The 22,145-nt window shown below is 33.6% G+C and overlaps 2 protein-coding genes across 2 annotated transcripts; both read right to left on the bottom strand.

Moving 5' to 3' along the window:
• Positions 1 to 893: 893 nt before the first annotated feature.
• Positions 894 to 10,531, bottom strand: LOC132915317 (dynein beta chain, ciliary-like). The gene is made up of 7 exons (XM_060975120.1): positions 10,136 to 10,531; positions 9,038 to 9,274; positions 4,470 to 4,691; positions 3,457 to 3,708; positions 2,238 to 2,364; positions 1,172 to 1,305; positions 894 to 950 (listed from the first exon to the last, which is right to left on the bottom strand). Exons 2-7 carry the CDS (start codon positions 9,239 to 9,241, stop codon positions 894 to 896), a joined length of 996 nt encoding a protein of 331 aa, XP_060831103.1. The 5' UTR covers positions 9,242 to 9,274; positions 10,136 to 10,531.
• Positions 10,354 to 14,852, bottom strand: LOC132915318 (dynein beta chain, ciliary-like). Its single transcript, XM_060975121.1, has 5 exons — positions 14,828 to 14,852; positions 12,661 to 12,794; positions 12,387 to 12,533; positions 11,519 to 11,680; positions 10,354 to 10,503 (listed from the first exon to the last, which is right to left on the bottom strand). The coding sequence occupies exons 1-5, from the start codon at positions 14,850 to 14,852 to the stop codon at positions 10,354 to 10,356; spliced, it is 618 nt and encodes a 205-aa protein (XP_060831104.1).
• Between the last annotated feature and the right edge of the window lie 7,293 nt (positions 14,853 to 22,145).

Below are 22,145 nucleotides of genomic sequence, written 5' to 3' on the forward strand. Positions count from 1 at the left end.
TATTGTAGGATCGAGAATGATACAGCGTACGTCGATAACACTTTGGGATACTCTAAATCTAGAACGCTCCAAAGGGCGTCGTTAAAGCCGAGTTTACAGTGCTTCACGTTGGAAATGTCATCAGCAGCTTTGAAATTTTTTTTTTTTATTTTATTTGCGTTTAATTTACAATCAATTCTCGTAGAGAATTTTAAGTAAATTTATTTGGCGTGGTACCATGGCATGATTAATAATTTATAGTATCTTTGATTCTACTTGAATCTAGTGCTTAGGTGTATTGTGCTTAGGTGTATGCTTAGGTGCTTAGGTGTAATATCTTTTTAGCCTGCGGATCTGTTCCGACATGTCCAGTAGTTGAGTAATTAGAGGGTTTTGGTGGTTTTTAACTCTTGTGCTATGTCTATTGCTGAATTTGGATATTCCTTCTTTGACTGTGGGTATCTTTAGGTCGTGATGTATCGTTTCGTTGGTGACGTATCAAGGTGCATCTATTAGGAATCTTAAGATTTTCGATTGGAATCGTTGGAGAATTTCTATGTTGAAATTACTTGCTGTTTCTCATAGTTGGATCGCATAGGTCCAAATAGATTATAATATGGCTTTGTATAGCATTATTTTACTCTGCATGTCTGCCAATGCCAATGAGTACGCTTCGGCAGTCGAAAGAAAAATTAGCTTTGAAATAAAATGAAATTCTTTCATTCTCGTTTCATTCGTGTAAATTCGGCTTAAGATTACTGTTCTGTTTTCGATGTGAGGTGGATGTAATCAAGTAAGGATGTATTCAGTCTTCACAGAGTGACGAGTGTAAACGTAATTATGATATTTCCTTATATTTTCTATCGTTTATGATTTATTTGTAAGTCTCAGCTATTCCTCTGAATAAAATATCCCTACAATATATCTCGATGTTCTTGCAACATTGTCAACTCGATTTTGATAATTATGGACTATAAAAACCTTAAATTTTTCAAGATAAACCTAGATTTTTGGTAATATCAAATTGAATCTGATGTTAATAAATTCTATATTGGTTCGTATATATTTAATTATTTTGTCTTACCATGCTTCAATGTCATGAAGAGAAAATTAGAATATTTATACAAATTTAATATGATAAATAGAAATATAAATGCCAAAATTGAATCTGTCTTTCAAACAAATATATTACTTTATTTAATGTGTCAAGAGCAGCTTCAGCTTGCCGAACAGCAGGCTCTGCTTTTGCTAAATCCTCGTCGCACCTCCTTTGTCTCTCTGCTACTGTTTCTTTTATTTCGGCTACCTTTGCCTCTTCCTCGGACACTGTATCAAAATTGTTTACTCAACACATGACAATTTTCTATGAATTTTTTAATTACACCGTTGCATGATGTAATATACATATTAATCTCAATAAACTTTGGATAAGTACTAGAAGGATTGAGACCCAAGCAGGGCACTTATTCAATGGAGGCATCGATTTCAAGTGTCGATACGACTTGCGATTTTGGCAAACATACAGCGTATGCGAAGATCAATATCGGCTTGATAGAAAGAAACATATCAGAACAGCAATGAGATAATATTAATGCAACGGTGAAACTTTATTTTTCATTTTTATTGAACGACTTTTTATTTTTATTGAGTTACTTCTTATTATTATTAGAATGCGAATTTTGTTATTATTATAGTAATAACTATTTTTATTTCATTTCTGTTAAATTACTTTTTATTGAAGCTCGACCAATGTAATTATGAGATCTTTCTGATTAGGATGAGATAAAAGACGATATAATTTGGTACATATTTGCTTATTTAAGGACGCTAACTTATTTTATTTTGCCCATTAAATGCGATCGGAAGTACATATATAGTGTTTACTCTTATTTTAAACAGAAAAATCTTACAATTTATAAAAAGTCAAATGTAAGAGTGTTTCATCACTGAATTAGTAGTATCTGAAAAACATTCGGATTCGGATCAAATTATGCTACTGAGTTTCACGAGGTATTAGAAGACACCTTGGAAGGAATTCTCCTTAGCGCTGGGGATAACAACCGGGTATTTACGGGCACTTATCCAAAGTTTGTTGTGTATTATATATATAATAATTAGGTTATTAGTACGTATATAAAAATATAAATGTCAACAGTCTTCTAAGAATTATACTAATAATTTTTTAAATAATACTTTTATCAGAAAGCAAATAAAAATAATTTGGGACGCTTGATCGGATTTAAGAAGCGAAACAATACCAATAGCTTTTTCCCCTTCGGCTTTAGTATTCTCTGCTCGGACTTCGGCAAGAATTTTATCTGCAATTTCATTCTTCTTTTTCAATTCGATTTCTTGGGCTGCTAACACCACTCTTAATTCGCTTACCTATCAATTAACATTCATATAGCCTTGTGTTAATTTACTAAATCAATTAAGTATTTAAAATAAATAGTGGTTCAAACTTTGTGGAGATTGCTATGTCTCTTATCATTGAATATATGATAAATAGTGAAATTACAAACGTTCCAAATATCTTGGATCCTATTTTGGATAGATGTACTTGCATATATTAATACTTGCAAATAAAAAGTTATATACGTAACGAAATTATTAATATCTCAAATATAATTTAGCAAGATAAATAATTGACGATTTGTTTAAAGCTGGTCAGGTGTAAGACATTATTTTTTGAAAAAGTTTTATTAGTATTGTAATTTGCTTAAAATGAGGGGATAAGACGCTTAACTAAATAATTTAATAAATCTAACTGAGATCAATAATCTGGAACGAGAGCAAGATAAATTTAAATAATAGACCACATATGATACACGTCAGCTTTATTATTTCTGTGCTGAAACATTTGCTATTTTTAAAAGCCCAAATATTTTAAACATTAAACGTCGAACTTAAATAACATATTAAAGCTTCCAATATTGTCCGTTTAAATGACAATTAATGCATCATAATCTTGATCTTCATATTAAAAAATGAATTTACGCGCACGTAAACGGTAATAGAACAATTATCAATTATTGAACAATTAAGGAATTCTTCATTGGACTTCGAAAGAAATTTTTTATTTTGTTGGGATCAAAAGATTTTTAAAAATTTGGGACTTTCACAACCACATACTTATTGCCAAAATATATTTACGTTAAGAAGTAAACTATTTGTAATTAATCTATTTATTTATTTATTATTCATCTTTCCTAGCTAAGACTCTACGAACTAGTTAGGAGTTCTACAACCAGTTATAACTAAAATCTTTGATAGTTTGAACTTTTAAGAATTTTATATATTTCTATCATTCGTTATTTTATATATTTAATTTAATTAGTAATACTGCGAAAATGTTTTTCACGTTAATATGCAAAGTGTCTTCGAAATTCGTGAATTGTCAACTATATTAAAAAACCAAATGTTATTTAATATTCTACTTATATAATATAGTACTACTATAACAAATGAAGTTATTACTTGGCCAGCACAAGATTCTAGCTTTTCCAAGCCGTTTTTCAATCTCTCTATCATCGCTTTTACGTCGTAGGTTCTTTCCACAAGCAATTTCGAATACAAAGAAATTTGCTCCAAGAACGTTTTTGGAGTCGTATAGTTGTACCTTCTCTCGTTTTGTAAATAAAGCGAAGATATATCATTCACACTAGTATGCACGTATGACATGAACAAAGAGGCTGATGGCTTGTATTTTTTTGGAAGGTCTTCTAATTCCTGCAATCAGTAAGTATCACAATGATGAACTTAATAGATGAAAGTAGAATAATATCAGGAAGACAGATTAAGTTTATTCATAAGTAACAATTGAATGAAGCTACTATGGACCTTTTATTTTGTAAGTGGTGTAAGTCCATTTTTGGGAAAAATTAGGAAAACGACAAATTTACATATATTTTAGTGTGATTTTTCTTATTTATAAACAATTTATAATTTAGATTAAAAAATTTTTTAAATTTTAAATTTAAAAAAATATAAAATATTTAGATTCATAAAAATAATAATATTAATAAAATTAATAATGACCTATTTTGAAAGCAGTGTAGGTCTATTTCTTGTAATCTATAGGCTGTTCAAACGGCCATGGTATCAATAATGACAAACAAATGATAGTGAATGGAATTCTATCCTCTTTATTTGACATAGTATTGCGCGTGCGAACGTGAACAAGTTGTTTAAATGCGGTTCAGTAATGTACTTGTGAATTATTATTACATATAAAGTGTTACGAAATTAATAATAGTTTTATGTTTATACCTTTTCCAAAAATCACCTTCTATCATCTTTTCCAAAAAATAATACAGTACAAATATAGAGATACCCTTGATAAATTGATTTTATAAACATTTCAATGTAATAAATAAGCTAATAAAAGGTAAAACGTAATAGTTGTTTTCATTCACACTGATGTCTCAATATAAATAAAATAAAATAAATGACTTATTAAGTTTTATAAAGAATGTGCTAAATTGTCTTACTTCTAAGAACCTGGAGGAAACTGATCTCAAGGCATCCTGTGGCCAGCTTTGAAACCAATTGATCGAAGTGTTGTTTACGATTGCTGGAAACTGTCTAGCCCTGTTTCGTAATGTTGCACCAACGGGAGAAAAGCAAAGAATGCATTTTAACAAATTTCGAACTCGATTTATGAAAAATTTCCAGCAATTTTCTTTGGTATCCATCGTACCGGTTTGTTTTACCTACGATATAAGCCAAATATATAATAGCTATATTGAAATCCCTCAGTATTAAAGATATTATTTATATGAGTATCAATGCACAGTACAAAGTTTAGATTCAGAGTATAATTAAATCATAGCTCAAACTTTAGAAATATAAAATTATTGATACAGAACATTCTGACATAATATGATACAAACAACGAAATTGTACAATTGCGTCACACTGCGAGAAACTGGATGAACTCGACATAGAAAATGCTATCTGAAAATAATTTACACATCACCGACGCAAATATAATCGCAGGTGTGCAGAATAAGTCCAACGTTTTGTTGTAGACAATGAAGAAATTAGTCATAAGGAAGGCGCTGCAATTTTGAATCGTGTTCTTCGGTATTTGAAGTAACAAGAACACGTACCTAACCTAACAGAAAGTTTAATGATGGTGAAAAGTTGGCATCATGAAGCAAAATTGTAAATGTAAAATTGAAAAAATAATTCATTATGTTCTAAATAATTGTACTATAAATGAAAAAAATAATTATATTATCAAAGGAATTACATCTCTTAAAAGTAAGAAGCTTATTTTGGAATAGAAAATGCGTTTCTATTTATTTCCCTCCGAGTCTCCATTATCCACCTCGATTACGATTTATCCGGGCTGTGTGTTCATCGATTAAGCCGGTTAATCGAGTATTGTATATGACATGTAGTTATAGTATTTGTGTTGCTTTGTTCTATCAACGAAACTACTGCGCGGCGAACTAAAAATTTTATAGTATTCAAATACTATAACTACTTTATTCGTATTTCTGATAAATATCGTCACATTCTCACTCTTATATGAGATATGTATACTATGTTAGGTTATCTTTTATGAAGACTTTGTTGCTTCAAGGTTCTGGGGTAAATGCCTTGCGGCCCCTTATAGTTCGCTTATCAAAAGGCATCGCTGCTATCCGCATTCCGTGACGAGATCCTTCAGAAAGAGACTCCATTCTTTGGCAATGCTACATGGGGCCACTTGTTATCTACAAACTAATTCACGAATTCTCTAAACTGTAAACAGCCATATTCGGTGATATGGCTATGAGGAGTCGGTACAACAGACTCGGCAACTTCCAAACGCCGATTACCGACTTTCCAGACATTAGTCTGCTTCCACTTGCGACTAGTCGCTCGCGATTACAAAATCTATTGTCGAATATGGTACAATTTCCACTCGCATTGTCTTGACTAACATTAAAACTATCGACAGTTACGACAAAGTTATTTCTACCAAAACTAGTCAAAATGACTGGTCTTTAGAAAATACGTAACAATAGAATATTTTTATATTTATTGAATTATTACATTCTCACAAAAGGAGTTCATGTTATGCAGTGCATTTTTGATATTATTCATTCAGTTGGGATCACGATCCCTAAACGAGGATTGGCACATTTATAAAATTGTAGAATCAGTCACTTTGACTGATGTCAGTATCATGATCGATCCGAAATTTTCCTGGTAATTGACACCATCATATCGAATGATACGCAGTAAAAATTCTAAAAACATGTGGGAAATTGTACAAAGCGAGGAGGTTGTTTAGTTCGGGTTCGGTAAACAGATTCTACGACTGTTTTACCCTTTGAGAAGTACCAATTATTTTGACCGGTATTGGTATAAGTAGCAATGATACAAATTTATTTTGAATTTGAATACATAAAAAAAAAAAAAAATAAGAAAATAAAATTAATTATATTATTCCTTTAGTTATCGCTACAAAAATCATTACATCATTTGCAAAAGAAAATGTAACATGAAGTAGAAATTTAAAAATAAAATTGTAGAACCAGACATTTTGTCTGGTATGGTAGATGTAGTATCAAGGGTCGCAGGCAATTGCAAAGTATATGAAATACATACGTGTTGTAACCAGATCCAAAACAATCACGCGCGACTGAACGTCATTTTGTTGTTAGAAGTATGAGTGCTCATTAAGGATGTTTTAACGACGATTACGACGTTATACACTATCTTTGTACTTGTACTTAAAGTGATTTTAATATAATTAACTATCACAACTTTATCACGTGTCCCTTTGTTAAACAAACTAACACGTTTAATATCCATCTCGGTTCCTTTAAAAGGAATAAAGCTAAGCTTTAGTCATAAATTAGGGTAAGGCGAAATAGCGGTGGACTATCTGCCATAATATCGTTATGAAAATGCGTTTGTATATTTTATAATTATATATAATTATATAAACAAGTGACATTTCGGATGATATTTAATTCAATTTATGATAATTTATTTTTATTGGCTAATTATATATAATGTACAGGGTGTCCAAAAATTATTTTTCATGGCTTTGGCAGATATTTTTGCAGCTTCAAATCGACGGACATGTGATTGAAAAAGTTACCGCAAAATTGACCTTAATATCCAATTCCACGGTAAAATTTTTTTAATATATCATGTAGTATTCATTATGAGGCAGAAAACTCTCAAGGGGACCATTAGGCGTAACTCAACCGTTCTCTTCAAGAAAAGATATTAAATTTTCATTCATTGTACATATATATATGTCGGAGATAAAAGTACACCGGGCCCTCCCATTGGAATTCTTTGGAAAATCCCCAATACTTTAATCTTTATAAGTTAACCTGATTATAATTGTCCGAGATAATGAGCTTGGGCTCGAGGCGACTAGTCGCCGAACGTAGCCGCGGTCACGGGATGAATGTTTTTACCTAATAGAGACATAGAATAATTGTATATCTCTTCTTAAAAAGAAATAGTTGTAGCGGCATTCGACTTTAAACATTCCAACAGTATATATATTATAAATATATATATATATATATATATATAACGATATTATATATAAATATGTCGGAGATGATAGGACAACGGGGACCCCCGTTGGAATCACTCGGGAAAAACCCCAATGCTGTAGTGTTTACAAAACAACCCAAATACAGTCATTCGAAACTTGAGACAATGAGCTTAGGCTCGAGGTCGCCGAGGGTAACCGCGGTCACGGAATAAACGTTCCACCTGACAGAGATATGGAGTTACATAGCTCTCCTTTAAAGAATTGGCCGTACCGACACTTAACAGTAAACATTCCAACGGCCCCGTGGCTCGCCACACACAGACCCCATTCCTCGGACAAGATGATGGCCAAATGTCGATGCATCATTCACAGTATATGTTCAGCTAGCCTGAGGAACCGCTACAAATCTTAGGATTTAGTTAACTAAGATCCTTCAGATTTATTCTATCAGCCCGTAATCTGTCACCTATTGCGGGAAGATACGGGAGGTCTGCTTTCCTCACGAACGATGCTTCCCGTTAGGAACTCTCTCTCAAGGACGGCTAGCATCCTTTTCAATCTACTAACGTAGAAATTAACTAATTAACAGCAACGTCCATTTCCCTCACCCTCCGAGCGGAGGCTTTCCTCGACGAATCCAATGATTCCGTGCCCTTAGGCACACCCCATCATAGTCTTCCTCTGCAGCGTCATCGTGACGGAAAGTCATTCCCTTTCTTGTAGTCTAGCCAGTTACCTAGTGTGTTTGTACGATCGGTGAATAATCCACGTCTCAACAAAGAGTTAATCAAGCAATCCTTGTATCACGGGAAATAAGTCGAGTCCGACTTAAACTTTGAAGCAAAGTATATCCGTTATCCCGTGGATCCGTCATATCAAACCTAAGATCATTGTCATTAGCGTCTAATTACCGCGGCCACTTGTTAATCTTGCAACATCTATACCAGTGTTAGTAAACGTTACCTTGATTGTGCGACAACGATGAATAACCCAGGCGAAGATTCGTTACACGCCCCTAAGTCAAGTCCTAACGCCAACCCGACATATATATATGCAATGAATGAAACATGAGCATTTTTTCCAAGAGAATGATCGAATTGCGACTCATGGTTCCTCAAAGGTACTGCAAAGTCGCAATTCAACCAATTCGTCCCCCGTGACGAGTATTATACAATGCAATAAAGAGATCTGACCTTGAAATTCAAGGACAAAGAATTCTTGAACATCCTGTACCTAAGATAATTGAACTTTTTATGGGTTCAATTTACTCAGTTATACAAAAGTTAATACCAAAAATATTTGTTTGTCTTTTTATATGTTATGTATAATTCATAATCAACTATATGGAAAGAGCATAAATATAAAATTATATTTGTGCACAAAAGAGTGCGTCGTAACGAAATTTTGTAAGGTTGATTGCCAATGCACAATAGTTATAGTTATAAGTCATCACCGCGAAGAAAAAATAATTTGCATAACAAGAATAGATCGCGATTCCAATATTACATTGAAAGTGTTTTGTTTACAAATAAGAAAACGTACCTCAGTTCTTAAGGCGTTCACGATATTATCTACCTCATCATCGGCGAATAATTCGGAGATTTCGCCAATAGCGAGCATATCGCTTATAAGTACCAGAAATTTTTCATCGGCGATATGAGAATCAGTCATCATGAAAGTTATTCCGATTCCTTTCAATCCAGATTTCAAATATAAACCTGATAAATCGCCTCTTAAATCAGTCATCGAATAACCTGTTCGTAATTGTATCTGAAAAACCTAAAATATAAAGGACTTTGATTAATTTTTATGCAAAGAGATTGCTTACATGTTATGTATATGTGTTGATATTAATTTGAAACTAATTAAAAAGAATTTCATCTATGAAAGTTCACAGTTAATTTTTATTCTCCATCTATCTCACATTCTTCAAATAGCAGAAATTCACCCAAAATTTCACCTCAGGAGCATTAAAAAACTATTTGAACATCGTTTAGGATACCTTCGTTTCAATTCAAAAATAATAAAACTTGATCACTCCTTTGCACTTTTGTTATATAACGATTCCTTATTTAATGTTATTCCAGTACTATCAAATTCTAATTTTCACTTGACCTGATATTTTAAGGAACATGACGTAAATTATGTAGGTATAATTTCTTCAGTTACTTTTTATCATAGTAATGAATTTTTCTAATATGATCCTATTTTTATTAAAAATTCAAAGGATGTATTGTATACATATAGTTCTTTGATGAAAACTACGAAAATAAGGCAATAGTCAGAGAGAAAAAGGGCGATATTACTCGTAAATCAACTGATTTAACAATTAATATTCAATATATATACAATTTATATATTCCAATCTAAACTTAACTTATTGATGAGAGATGATATAAAAAAAAATAAAATGGATGGATTATGATTTAGGCTACAGTAACTACTAGGTAGCCAATAATTTTAGCGTGAAATAATTTTCAATGGATTTATTGCTACAGAAAATATTGCATTATCTCTTACCTGCCTGTTTGTCACATACTAATAATGATTAGAGGCAGCAGATATGTACGAGGGTGAGTCAAAAATTATCCGCACTGTCGCTGTAGAATTTATTATAAGCAATTTTCAGAAATGACATACTTCATTTTTCTACATAATCGCCCAGCTTTTCAATACACTTTATCCATCTGCTAAAGAGCTTTCGTATTCCCTCATTAAAAAATGTTTTCGACTGAGCCGCGAACCACGAATGCAGTGCCGTATTCGCCTCTTCGTCGATTGTTTCGGTACCACTTCGTATAAACTTCTCGAAACCTAAGTCTATCGCGGAGTATTGCATAAACAGAGCCATGACTGATTCACAAATGATTTGCCATATCATTCAATGCCACCTGTCCATTCGACAGAATCAGTTTACGTGCACTTTTGATGTTGTTATCAGTCGTGGATGTGGACGACCTTCCAGTTCCGTCTTCATGACTGACACCTGTGCTACGTTCTTTGAACTTCTGTATCCATTCAAACAAACTTGCTCGCGACAAACGCTTTCTTAATACTGTGCACAGAGTGTTCGATAAATATCGGCACTAGACACGCTCTCCAACCACAAAATACGAATCATTGCATGCTGCTCTTTTTTTCGTGCAAATCACAAATGGGGCATCCACAAATGAATTGACGTAACACGTTCAAACCTGAACAGCATTGACTTAAAAGATAGAGATGTTATACGAAAAGTGCAGATAGGACAGTATGGCCAACAGAAGTTCTAAATATAACTGGAATATAACTGGAGTGCGGATAAGTTTTGATTCGCTTTCCTCACACACGCGTAATTATTATTTTTTAATTTTAAATGTAACATGGAATATTGAATAACATGATAGTAACTATGCACGGTTTTAGTTTTTGAGTTATATACAAATGTATGTTTAATAATATATATAAATAATAATAAGTAGTAGTAATCTAATTTACGATACACTTACAAAATCGCATGAAATAAGAATTAAGTCATACTAGCGTTACCAGCAGCCTCACGGCAGCCGAATATTAATCTAATCTAACCTAAAACTCATTGATTTATCTTTTTCTACTTATATCGAAGATAATTAGCATCAATAAGTCAAGTTTAGATCGGGATATGTAAAATTATGACCATCCATGTGCCAGAATGTAATGTAATGAAAACTAGGTTTAATTGAAATTTTTTGTAAATATCTCGGAAACGAAGACTGAGCGGCGATTATGTACATAGAAAAACGTTGTTTAGAATTTTGATCTTGATAATATATTTTTAGCTCATTGAAACTTTCTAGACGTATAATTACCTTTATTGTTCTATTACTTTGTTAATTGTTCATTTTTTACATTTCTTTCATAATAGCTAAATGTTTCACTTTTCGTGTCTGAAAAGGTGGTGATTTTTATGGAAAATTCGCACAGGTACTCAACTCTTCTTAAAGATAAGGATTAGTTAGAATTGCATGATGTAAGGAATTTTACAAATTATAGCAATAATACCTCTAAGCCTGCGATGAAAGACGCAAGACTAGAAAGAGATTGTTTTCCGCTTCCTCCAACACCAACAAGCAATGCGTTTCCTCTTGGCGACTCCAGAATGCGATTTATTTGACAAACCTGGTACATAGCACCTTCGAATAAAACCAGATTCATTGCCGCTACCTATTCGAAGGTAAAAAAACATAAATTTGATTAGAGAAAAGAAATAGTAACATATATAAGAAATTCGAATATTCCAATTAGAATAAATATAGCTTTTACTTGTTTTATCAATTAATTTTAATTCAAAAAACATATATTTGAACTGGAGATAAAATTGTGTTTTATTTACAAAGGTTCTTACTCACGAATTAAAAATTAATTTACATTAAAGTTTAATAGTACTGCTATATGCAATATAAACTAAGTTCTTATGTTATCTATTTTTACAATCGAAGAGTACAAGCAAAAAAAAGTTGTGTGGAAAACAATGTTTCATGTACCAAAATATTGTATGTAAATATTGTTTATGTATAGCGTGTAATCTATATGTCAAAATTAGCAAGAATTTTGTAAGAACTGATGAAGGTTTATATTATCAATATGAAAAGATCTAAATTTAAACTATGTTGTAGCAAACAAAACAAAACACTGTCTTTCACATTTGAATGTGACATTATTTTGTTTATCACATTCTATACCGGAGGAACGTTGATTTTGAGCTATAGTGAAAAGATTTATAGATTGTCATAATTTCGAATGTTTATTTTTACACTGACTATGATTTGTTTTATTGTAACATTTAACAAAACTATTAACTTGAATATCATTTATATTTTTTTATATGATATACTATATAATTTATATTTTAAATATAAATTGTTATTACCAGTTCGTTATAGTTAACCAGAGCTTCATCCAGTAACTTTGTCAATTGTTGCCAATCTTTTATTGGCATATATTTTGGTTCACCGATTCCTTCCGCAAAATGACAATATATTATTGGTCCAGCAAATACAATATTTTCGACCATTTCCTACGATAATAAATGATATTATTAAATTTATCATTATCAAAAATTAAATTAAGAATATACGTAACAAAGACCTATTTACTTCTCTTTTATTTATAATAATTAATACTACTAACTTTTTCAAACTTACAGAAATATTTTTGCGAAGCGACTCCTTCAGCAATTGCTGAAAGGCTTTTTTATCTTCAGCATTGATTAATTTATCCGAATACACTCTTGTTGCTTCGTGAACGGACAATCTGATCCGTGTGCAAACAGTATGCCCTTAAAAAAAGAGTAAACTTTTTTGTATCAAATATTTATTATTAAATATAATATTGAATATTTTTTTTAAGAGAGTTAATTATAACGTCACGTGATTTTCATCTCAATAAGTTGAATTTCATGGTAACTACTTCAGTTACTAACTGCGTTCGACATGTATACAAGTTAATCCAAAATTTTATTTCGGCGCGGTTCACGTGTATAAAAAATTACCATTTGTCATAAAAACTCAAAATTTATATAATACTTTACTGTGTATATCGGCTATTTGGCGAATTCTTTTGTGTATTTTATTCTATTATCTTTTGGCAATTTTTCAGTTATTAATAACAATAACCTTTTCAGCGATCAATGAATTGTTAATTTTGTAATCCAACACAATTCCAATTTCCTCATGAAGATACAATTTACTGATGAGACAATATTTAGTAAATGTGGAATAATAAATATATGTAACAAATATCTCCTGGTACACGAAAATCCACACGCATTAAGAGATAGTTCATGCAGCATGGTGCGACATCACATTCTACCAACGTCGTACAAGAACACTTGATCAGCTGTTTTGGAAACAGGTAGTCGGTGGAAGAGAATCTGTGCATTGGCCTGTTCAGTACTAAGATTTAAATCTTTTCTACTTTTAGTACTGAGAATACACGAAAACACAATATAGTAAAATCTTAAGAAAACAGTCAGGTTCTGTTTACAAAGAAACGGAGGACGTATCGAATATCTGTTGTAAGTTGTGTTTTTTGTGGACACTCGCGGCCGAGACAATCGCGATGCTTTTGTTGTGAACGATCCCTACGACTTGTACGAGATAAGCTGCCAAGATATGTATCATTCGGATTGAGGATCATCAGATCAGAAAGATCTACCTATATTAGATTTCGAAATTATCTTGGATAAGCTAAATAAGATAAAATATCATAATGACCGATTCAGCGGAAATATTAATGGTGCGTATAAATATAAACGTAACAGAATCCATTCTTTTTTTTATACATGGGAAAATCTTCATAGCCACCGCGTTTCGCATCCACCCACCCAGTTTACGACATAGTCAAGTGTATACATGTTCGAAGAGTCTTTAATTTTGATTTAGTCGGAGATAAAGCTTCCTATGGAAAAATATTACTGTACTAACGTCACCAGTTCGAAAACACTTTACACAAAAAGCATATTAATTTTAAAAGGCAAACTGCAGCAAAGAGCGATAAATTTCTATGGTTTTAATTAAGCTTTTGTCATTTTAATGACCTGCTTTGTTGAAATAAATCTTACTTGAAAGATGTTTGAGAGATCACGTAGATTAAATACGTAATGAAATTTCACTGCTGTTGGTAGGAATGTTGTTGAAATTTTGTGGTGACAGTACAATGCTGCATTTAATAACGATTCTGCAATTTTTGTCAGCGCTAAGTTAAATTTATTGATAGGATTCATCAGGTGTTGATCTAGCATTTGGCTGTAGATCAGTATTAAATTATCTTCGGTTGGAAAACTGAAATAAAAAGAAATTTTCAGTTGATAGAAAAAGATTTTTGTAATAATAATTTACATATAAGTTATATTTCCAGAAATTTTATATTCATATATTATGTCATATACAGGATGATGCATATAAATCGTGACAGCTGAATATTTGTTTTTCTTTATTATTATTATTTAATTTGTACTTTACAATTTGTCGCTGGACATTTGTTAAATTTTTCTAGCTTAATTGCTAAATAACACGTGGATGGCTACTCCGAGCAGGATACCATTTTCCAGTTTGTTTATTTTATTTTTTTAGCAAGGTCAGTGGAATGTTTTCTTTTCAGTCTCCTTTTTATATGGGTTTCGCTCGTGTCAGTAGCCAACCTATTTTGCTGTGTTGCCCTTATTTCTTTGTTTTTTTTTTTTTTTTGCGTACCTGCCGATTTCTTCTTTGACCGTTGGTATTTTTAGTTCTTTGCATGTATCCTCGTTTCTGATATGGGGCGTTGACTATTATTCTGAGTATCTTTGAGAAGCGACTCTGGTTTATTTACCTGACTCATTGCTGCTGTCCCCCATAATGGTATTCCATACGTCCAAATTGGTTTTATTATTGTTTTATAACCCTGTGATAGGGACACAAAAGGAATGAAATTTTACCGAATTAAATTTGCTAAAACAATTGTGTGATGTAGCAGCTAAATAGATCTGGGATCCATATATCTTTAATCGTATCATATCTAATTTCATTCTTTGTATTACTATTATTGATATTTATGTTCTTTTTTAAATACATAGGACAAAGATAAGCTTTCAAAGATTAATGTCTTTTTATTTCATTTCATTGTGTATATTGCTATTATCATAATTTGTGTTCTTTTTTAAAATACATAGAACAGAGATGAATTTACAAAGATAAATCTTTTTAAAGATAAAGAGGAAAAAGGTAACTGTTCTATCATTCGAAAACTTCATTATCCGAACATTGTTGCCTCCTAATTAGTTCGGATAACTGAGATTCTGCTGTATATCTTTCCAACTGCAATATTATTGCAATGTTTTTTTATTTACGATGTTCAAAACTATTTCAGTTTTAACATGTTCCAAATGATAGCTTCTCACATGTGAACATTTCGTAATGCTGCGACAAGAAAATAATCGCATCTTACTCAACATTTCTGATATCACAGCAACACAACCTTCACGAATCCTAATTTTCTGTTGCCTGGATTAATCATACGTGACTATAATCGTTAAATAATTACATTTTGATGTGGACTATTTCGAGATTGTATCATACATCCAAAAGGCGTCCGTTTCATGCCAAGTTTATATCCGAACATCCTATGTCCACTGTGACCATTTCCAAAATGTTTGCAAGACTTAAATTTTGCATGTCCTAGCAACACCCATTTCTTAAATCTAACAAATACTCATAGAACTTAAATTTTGGATGTTCTAGGAACATCTCTCCCGAAAGTCCTACAAATATTCTTAAGATCAAATTTCGAATATTTTACTAATATCCATTTCGTAAATCTAAAGAATTAAATATCAGACGTTATAGGAACAACCATTTTTTAGGTCTTAAAAAGATGCACTAATTTATTTGTACGTTTATGTGAGAATGACATAATGCATGGTAATAGTCGTGTAGTACTAAAATATTTCTTTTTCTCGATACTTAGATTATAGATTATTAAAAATAGATTGTCAAGGAAAGTAAAAAATATTGTAAAAATAAAAAAAGCAAACACCACACGGAGTTCCCAAGCGGTCACCCATCTAAATACTACCCGTGCCCAGCGATGCTTAACTTTCGTGATCGGACGAGAACAAGTGCTTTTTTTTTGTTGTGTTTATTTAGCCAACATAAACTTTTTTATACATTGATTGTAATTCATTTAAACTATGAATTTGCATAAGGTGTGTTAAGCAAAGGTACTATTGCAAAACATTGCAATTTCTTGATGCTTAGAGTATAGATTATTAAAAATTGATTGTTAAGGAAGCCGAATTTATTTTTTAGATTTACGTTATCTTTGTGCAAAAGGAGACTAGGAGGTTATTTATGACTATTTCGCATATTATGCTTATGTTGGGTAGGAGATTTATATATCGCAGGTTTCAGGGTGAGAAGCGGTCTTTATTTTTTTTCTTTTGTGATGGCTGTTAAAATTATTAAACAGCACTGTGTAATATCATTTTATTCGGTTGGGTAAGCGTTTGAGCAAAATGTTCGAGAGCATGATGTCGTCGAAACCGGATGATTTTTTATTGTTTAATTTAGAGAAAATGATTTTTAGTTGGCTATAATTTGTAAAATAGTTTATTTAGTTTATTGTCTGGTTGTTTGGGGCTGTCCGAGGTATTTTCATTAGAGAATATGAAGATTGTCTTATTTAGCGATATGTCTCGCTCTATTTTATTTTTCAGTTTATTTGTTTCAGAGATAATAATTCTGTTTAATTATCCTCGACCCATAAGTTCGTTGTGTGTGGGTGTGTTTTGGAAAATTGATTGCTGATAACGTATAGTTTTTCCGTTGGTTTACATGTTATGAAATATCTAGACCCAATGTCTTTATTGATATTCTGTATCGCTATACCTGCTTCTTGGAGGAGGAGAGCTTTCTCTGGAGGCAGTTTGTAGGAAGGGATAGAGTTAGGTTCATGTAACCTAAAAATTTGATTTGTCAGTGGGAACATGCCAGCTGAGTCTCTTTAGACATATTTTTTTATTTTGTTTGCCCATCTTCCCTTTTATCGTAAGAATAGTTGTATTTCAGATTGTTTATTTTTGTTAATGTGTAGCTTTTATCTAGTTGTTGCTCGTTGTAGCACGCTTTCGCAGTCAAGGCGCTATTTTAGAATGGTATTCCAATAGCTAAAACGATTCTCTTCAGCGTTAGTAGCAGTATTTATAATTTCCTATACTGTAAGTTTCTTGTAAGGATAATTGACATATTATAACGGTCCGAGCGGTCGAGCACCACCCTTACCCAATATGATCGAAGCCTCGCATTCATCCACGTATCGTTCGCGCTCTTACCGCGAAGAATCCCCCGCACTTGGAGCGTATTCACGTAGTAAGCACCATCTTGCGGGCGAATATTGCGGACGAATATTGCGGGCACCATCTTGCGGGCGAATATTGCGGGCACCATCTTGCGGGCGTTTGACGATTTTCTTGAAAACCAATCAGCGTGCGTATTTAGGGTCCACCGTTTTGAGCCTTGTTATTTGATTCGATGAGTGTTGGGCTCGCTCGAGTATAATAACGGTGTCGGCAGTCGCGTTCGAGTAGTTCAATCGTGAACATGTAACAGAGAGTCAGTTTCCGTATCGCTAAACGTGGATTAAAGAACCGCTCTTCAAGCGCTCGAGCAGGCGAAATCGTTTCGTCAGTCGATACTTTTCTGAGCTGGCTTTTTCGGTGCGTCAATATCTTCAAGCATTCGTGGACATGGCTGCAATCGTTCATCCATTCATCGTGCAATCCATCAGGCGTAACGATCAGTGGACAGTCCTGTGCGAAGTCTTCAGTTCTGAACAGTACCTCCACGCATACGCGAAGGTCAGTATCATTTTAATGAGCAAACGATTAGTAAACCGCTTCGTGCGAGTCTTTCAAATGCGAGCGGCATCGATACGCGTTCGCGGATGAACGTATCGTTAATCATTCGTATCGTCGTACGATAATTTAGTCGCATTCGTTCAATCGTACATCGCGTCGTGGCTGTCACGTAATTTTTAAGTAATTATACAAATGTTGAGTTCAGTATAGTCTTTATTCTTTAGACTTAGTGTTTTATTACAGAGGCCAATATTGTAACTGGATTGAAATTAGAAATAGAACTATTTGAACGGACTCGTACCATCAAAGAAGAAAGCTCGGTGTGGGTGTTCCCTTTGGAACTCAGAACGCGGATTCGTTGTCCACACTTTTTGATGGAAAAGTGAGGGTAACGATCCGCGATGCCCATTGGTAAATGAATTAGGTAGTAAAGACAAGGAGAGCTAGATATGGCTCGTGGGCATCCTTGTTCGTGGAAAAACTCTTATCTTGCCAGACACCCGCTTTCTCCGTATTAGGTAAGAGCGTGCAACAAACATAAACCGAAAATGTTTACGTGAAGAAAACTGAAACTGAACAGATTCGGTTTATGTTTGTCTTCCTAGGCCTGTTGCGAGTTAATGGAACAATAGATAGGTCTTGGCGTTCGGACTACGTGGAATTTTACAAGGACCGTCACATCTGGCGTACCACATGGCGAAAAAGGAAAGTTGGTTCGTGACATGGCATTCGCTTTGGTTGCTTCGTATTGCATAATCGTCCGCAGTAAGTATTCGTAAATTTCGTCTTGATCGTCGAAGACAATTCGAAACTTTCTCACCGTTTATTCTTCGATATTTTGTTTTCGAGTTTTAACTTCGTCAATTGTTCTTCACGCATTGAGTCATCACTCTCCCTCGTAAATCTGTTATTCAAAATTAATTCGACGGGAAACAAGTTACAGAGCGCGGTATCGTCGATATCGGAAATACGCGCATGTTAGACGTATCGTTATTTCTTTAACCGTTTGAGTACCAAGCAGCGTGATCGCGCTGTTTAGATTTTGTTTCGCGAAAAGTCCCAGTACATTTGAACGCTACGGACGACTGACCGTATTTTGTATGTAATTGTTATCTTAATAATTTTTATTGAATAAAACTTGAAATATGTATAAACTAATAGTACGTACATACGAAAATATAGATTTATTTCATAAAAATAACAGATATGACGAGCGCTATCCTGCCGTTTGTTTCTCTTCGCAATCGATTAAGAGGCTATCGCGCCATTCGGGTGGTCTTTTCGACCCTGGATCTTTTCAAAGACCCCTGGGACTCAAACGGTTAAATTATGCTAATATTATCAGCAAATAATTATTTTTCTATTTACTCTATATGATTTTTGAAACATTAAAAGATTATTATTGCTCGACTACTTCAATATTGATTACGATGCTTTTTTAATTACGGTGAAAGTTTGTCACAACTTGTGTGAGAGACTGTAAAATTGATTCGAAATAGTATCTTATAGGGACCGATGAAACCGGTGAGTTAGATATTTATGTAATTAATGGTTATTCTATTTTTGAATTTTCTTTGCGAATATGTTAACTGTGCTTGAGCAGCGCTGGGTCAAATTTATAGGAAAAGTATTTTAAATACTATTTTAAGTAGTTGTCGGTCTACGGTACGAATAAAATATTTTAAATATGTAATAAAAAATAAACTATCTTTATTTTTACAATGCGGTATATAAAATAAAGTATTTTATCTTTGTATTGTAAATAGCGTTTAAAATGTTTCTTAACAATGAAAATAGATTAAGCAGAAGGTTAATATCAGGATGCAAGAATCCAAAATATTTACAAATTAAATTCATGTTCTATTTAATCCTGCTGCGGTATTCGGGTTTCTTTGTTCTTAGTGCTCTCCTTTCTTTTTCTGACAAATACGTGCGATCATAGAAAATTTAGGGAACGCACTGGTACAAAATTATATTATAAAACGGTAATATGACCCACGTAGGAAAGCTACAAAAGAAATACCAGAGAGTGCTATAAATACATCGGAACATTTCAAAAAGAAAATAAGAGTTCGTAAAAATTTCACTAATGCCAAAATTTTGTTAGCGATAATAGAATGTTTCGGTTCATTAGAATGAAAGTTATTCCTCGGTACTTTAGTGAGAAGATAATCTAAGCAAAAAGGAATCCTTGTACGCAAAGGTAACTTTCTTCTTCAAACTCTTACCGAATAATTTAGTTGAATGGAAGACCGCAGCAAGGTTAAGTATGGATATTCACAAGTAACGACGAGTATTGTTCAAGGCTTCCATCACTTAGATTACTCGTTTGTGGGCAAACACGCAATCCATTTCTTTTTTTTTTTTATTTAATTTGTGCTTTACAATTTGTCTAGCTGGACATTTGGTAAATTTTTCTAACTTTGATTCTTGGTAAAATGTTAATGGTTACCCCCATCAGGCAGGATACTAGTATCTTCCAGTTTGCTTATTTTATTTCTTTAGCAAGGATGTTTTCTTTTCAGTTTCCTTTTGATATGGGTTTCGCTCGTGTCAGCAGTCAACGTAATTTGGCTGTGTTGCCGTTATTTCCTTGTTTCTTTTACTTTTTTGCATACCTATCGATTTCGCATTGGTCTGTTGGCATTTTTAGGTCTTTGCGTGCATCCTCGTTTTTGATATACCATGGGACATTGACTATTCTTCGGAGTATCTTTGAGAAGCGACTCTGATTTATTTACCTGACTCATTGCAACTGTCCCCCGTACGTCCAAATTGGTTTTATTATCGTTTTGTACATTGTTAGTTTATTTTCCATGTTGACTTTAAAGTTTTGAGTAGTTAGCCAGTACATCTGCTTTTTATTCGCGCATCTGCTTTTCAAACATGCCTTGTTTGTGTTAGATGCATATCATTCAGCTGGACATTAGGTGGTTTCCGTTTTTTAGTTTCCATATTGTAAATATAATGTGGTTAAATTGACTGGGGTTTGCTTCTATCCTGTAGTCATTTTTCTATTTTTCTGATACGCTCTGGTAGTAATATGACTGAGACAATTAGAGTGTTTGTTTTACGTCGAAGGCAGGAGAAGTAGTGAAATTAAGAAATCACTGATCGTTTCCTCGCGTCGTTCGAATCATTTCGCTTAGGTTTAGAGGTTTCACGAGCAAGGTAAGAAAAATTCAGACTTTAGATATCGTGTCAGAGTTTATTATGTGAATTCAACAGAGCGACAGTCAAGAATGTTAGGACAGAGTGTGACATAACGACTCTCGATTGACAACTCTTGATTCTTCGGTGGCTAACTGAGGATCAATAGCCACGGTGCCGAAATGCATTAATGGCCATCAGCCCTGAGGTGATTTTGGTGTAGAACGTGTAGGGTGCCACAGTAATACTCAGTGGTGTTCAACAGTATATTTATTAACAATTCTCGCTTTCGACTCTTTACGTATCATTCTCGATTTCGACTCTTTACGTACAACTCTCGATTCCAACGGACGATTCTCACATCTCGGTTACAACTCAACTGTTTTATTTATCCGATTCGTTTCTTTTTGTCGTCCCTCAATATCCCTACTACGCATGCGTTTGTCAGGCATCCGCGACTGTTGCCACGTACGCCTTCTCCCAAATATTCGTCGGAAGGACCATACGGATATCTACAGCTCATTAGGCCTGTCGGCACTAGAGCTTCGGTGATACCGTTGGGAAGTTTTGTTGTCAAGTGCCGCTAAACCGTATTCAAGTTTTCCGACCCGCTTGATGGCACTTGTGCTTTATCGCCGACATTGTCTGTATGTCGGCGATCTTTCCGCGTTACTATAATTCAGACTAAGGAAACCGTTCTACAGTGTCACCTGACTAGTAGAGTCGTGTCGTCCGTGAATGTTAGTATTTTGCTGTTGTTAGTTATACGCAATACAGTGAAACTAAATAGTTTTGCGGTGGATAGGTCGTGATAGGTGCGGAAGAAACACTCGGATATAATTAACAATTACTCACGATTACTATTGGCGGTTCGCGATTACAAGTTCGACTTCTATGCGATGCGTACGATGCGCGATACAATTTCGGATTATGATTGCTCCAGATATGTTGAGGCACTCTAGTCACCTATCATTGCTAACTACCAACTGTAGACTATCGATTCGCGACTGACTTCTAACGACTGTCTACGGATACGAGATCATTGGATTCGTCGAGGAAAATTTTCGTTAGAAAAGTGAGGGAAATTGGTGTTGATTGGTTGATTTCTAGGTTGATGGTTGAAGAAGGATGCTAACCGCCCTTGAG

The sequence above is a fragment of the Bombus pascuorum genome, chromosome 16, assembly GCF_905332965.1.
Source record: "Bombus pascuorum chromosome 16, iyBomPasc1.1, whole genome shotgun sequence".
In the NCBI taxonomy this organism is placed as follows: domain Eukaryota; kingdom Metazoa; phylum Arthropoda; class Insecta; order Hymenoptera; family Apidae; genus Bombus; species Bombus pascuorum.

Coding starts and splice junctions, on each gene's coding strand:
- LOC132915318 (XM_060975121.1), bottom strand. CDS start 14,852: ATGGGGGACAGCAGCAATGAGTCAG. Junction 12,534..12,660: donor CGCTTCGCAAAAATATTTCT/GTAAGTTTGAAA, acceptor TTATTATCGTAG/GAAATGGTCGAAAATATTGT. Junction 10,504..11,518: donor CTTTCATCGCAGGCTTAGAG/GTATTATTGCTA, acceptor GAATGGATACAG/AAGTTCAAAGAACGTAGCAC.
- LOC132915317 (XM_060975120.1), bottom strand. CDS start 9,241: ATGACTGATTTAAGAGGCGATTTATCAGGTTTATATTTGAAATCTGGA. Junction 1,306..2,237: donor CGAAGGGGAAAAAGCTATTG/GTATTGTTTCGC, acceptor ATTTTGATACAG/TGTCCGAGGAAGAGGCAAAG. Junction 951..1,171: donor CTCTTGACACATTAAATAAA/GTAATATATTTG, acceptor AGGTTTTTATAG/TCCATAATTATCAAAATCGA.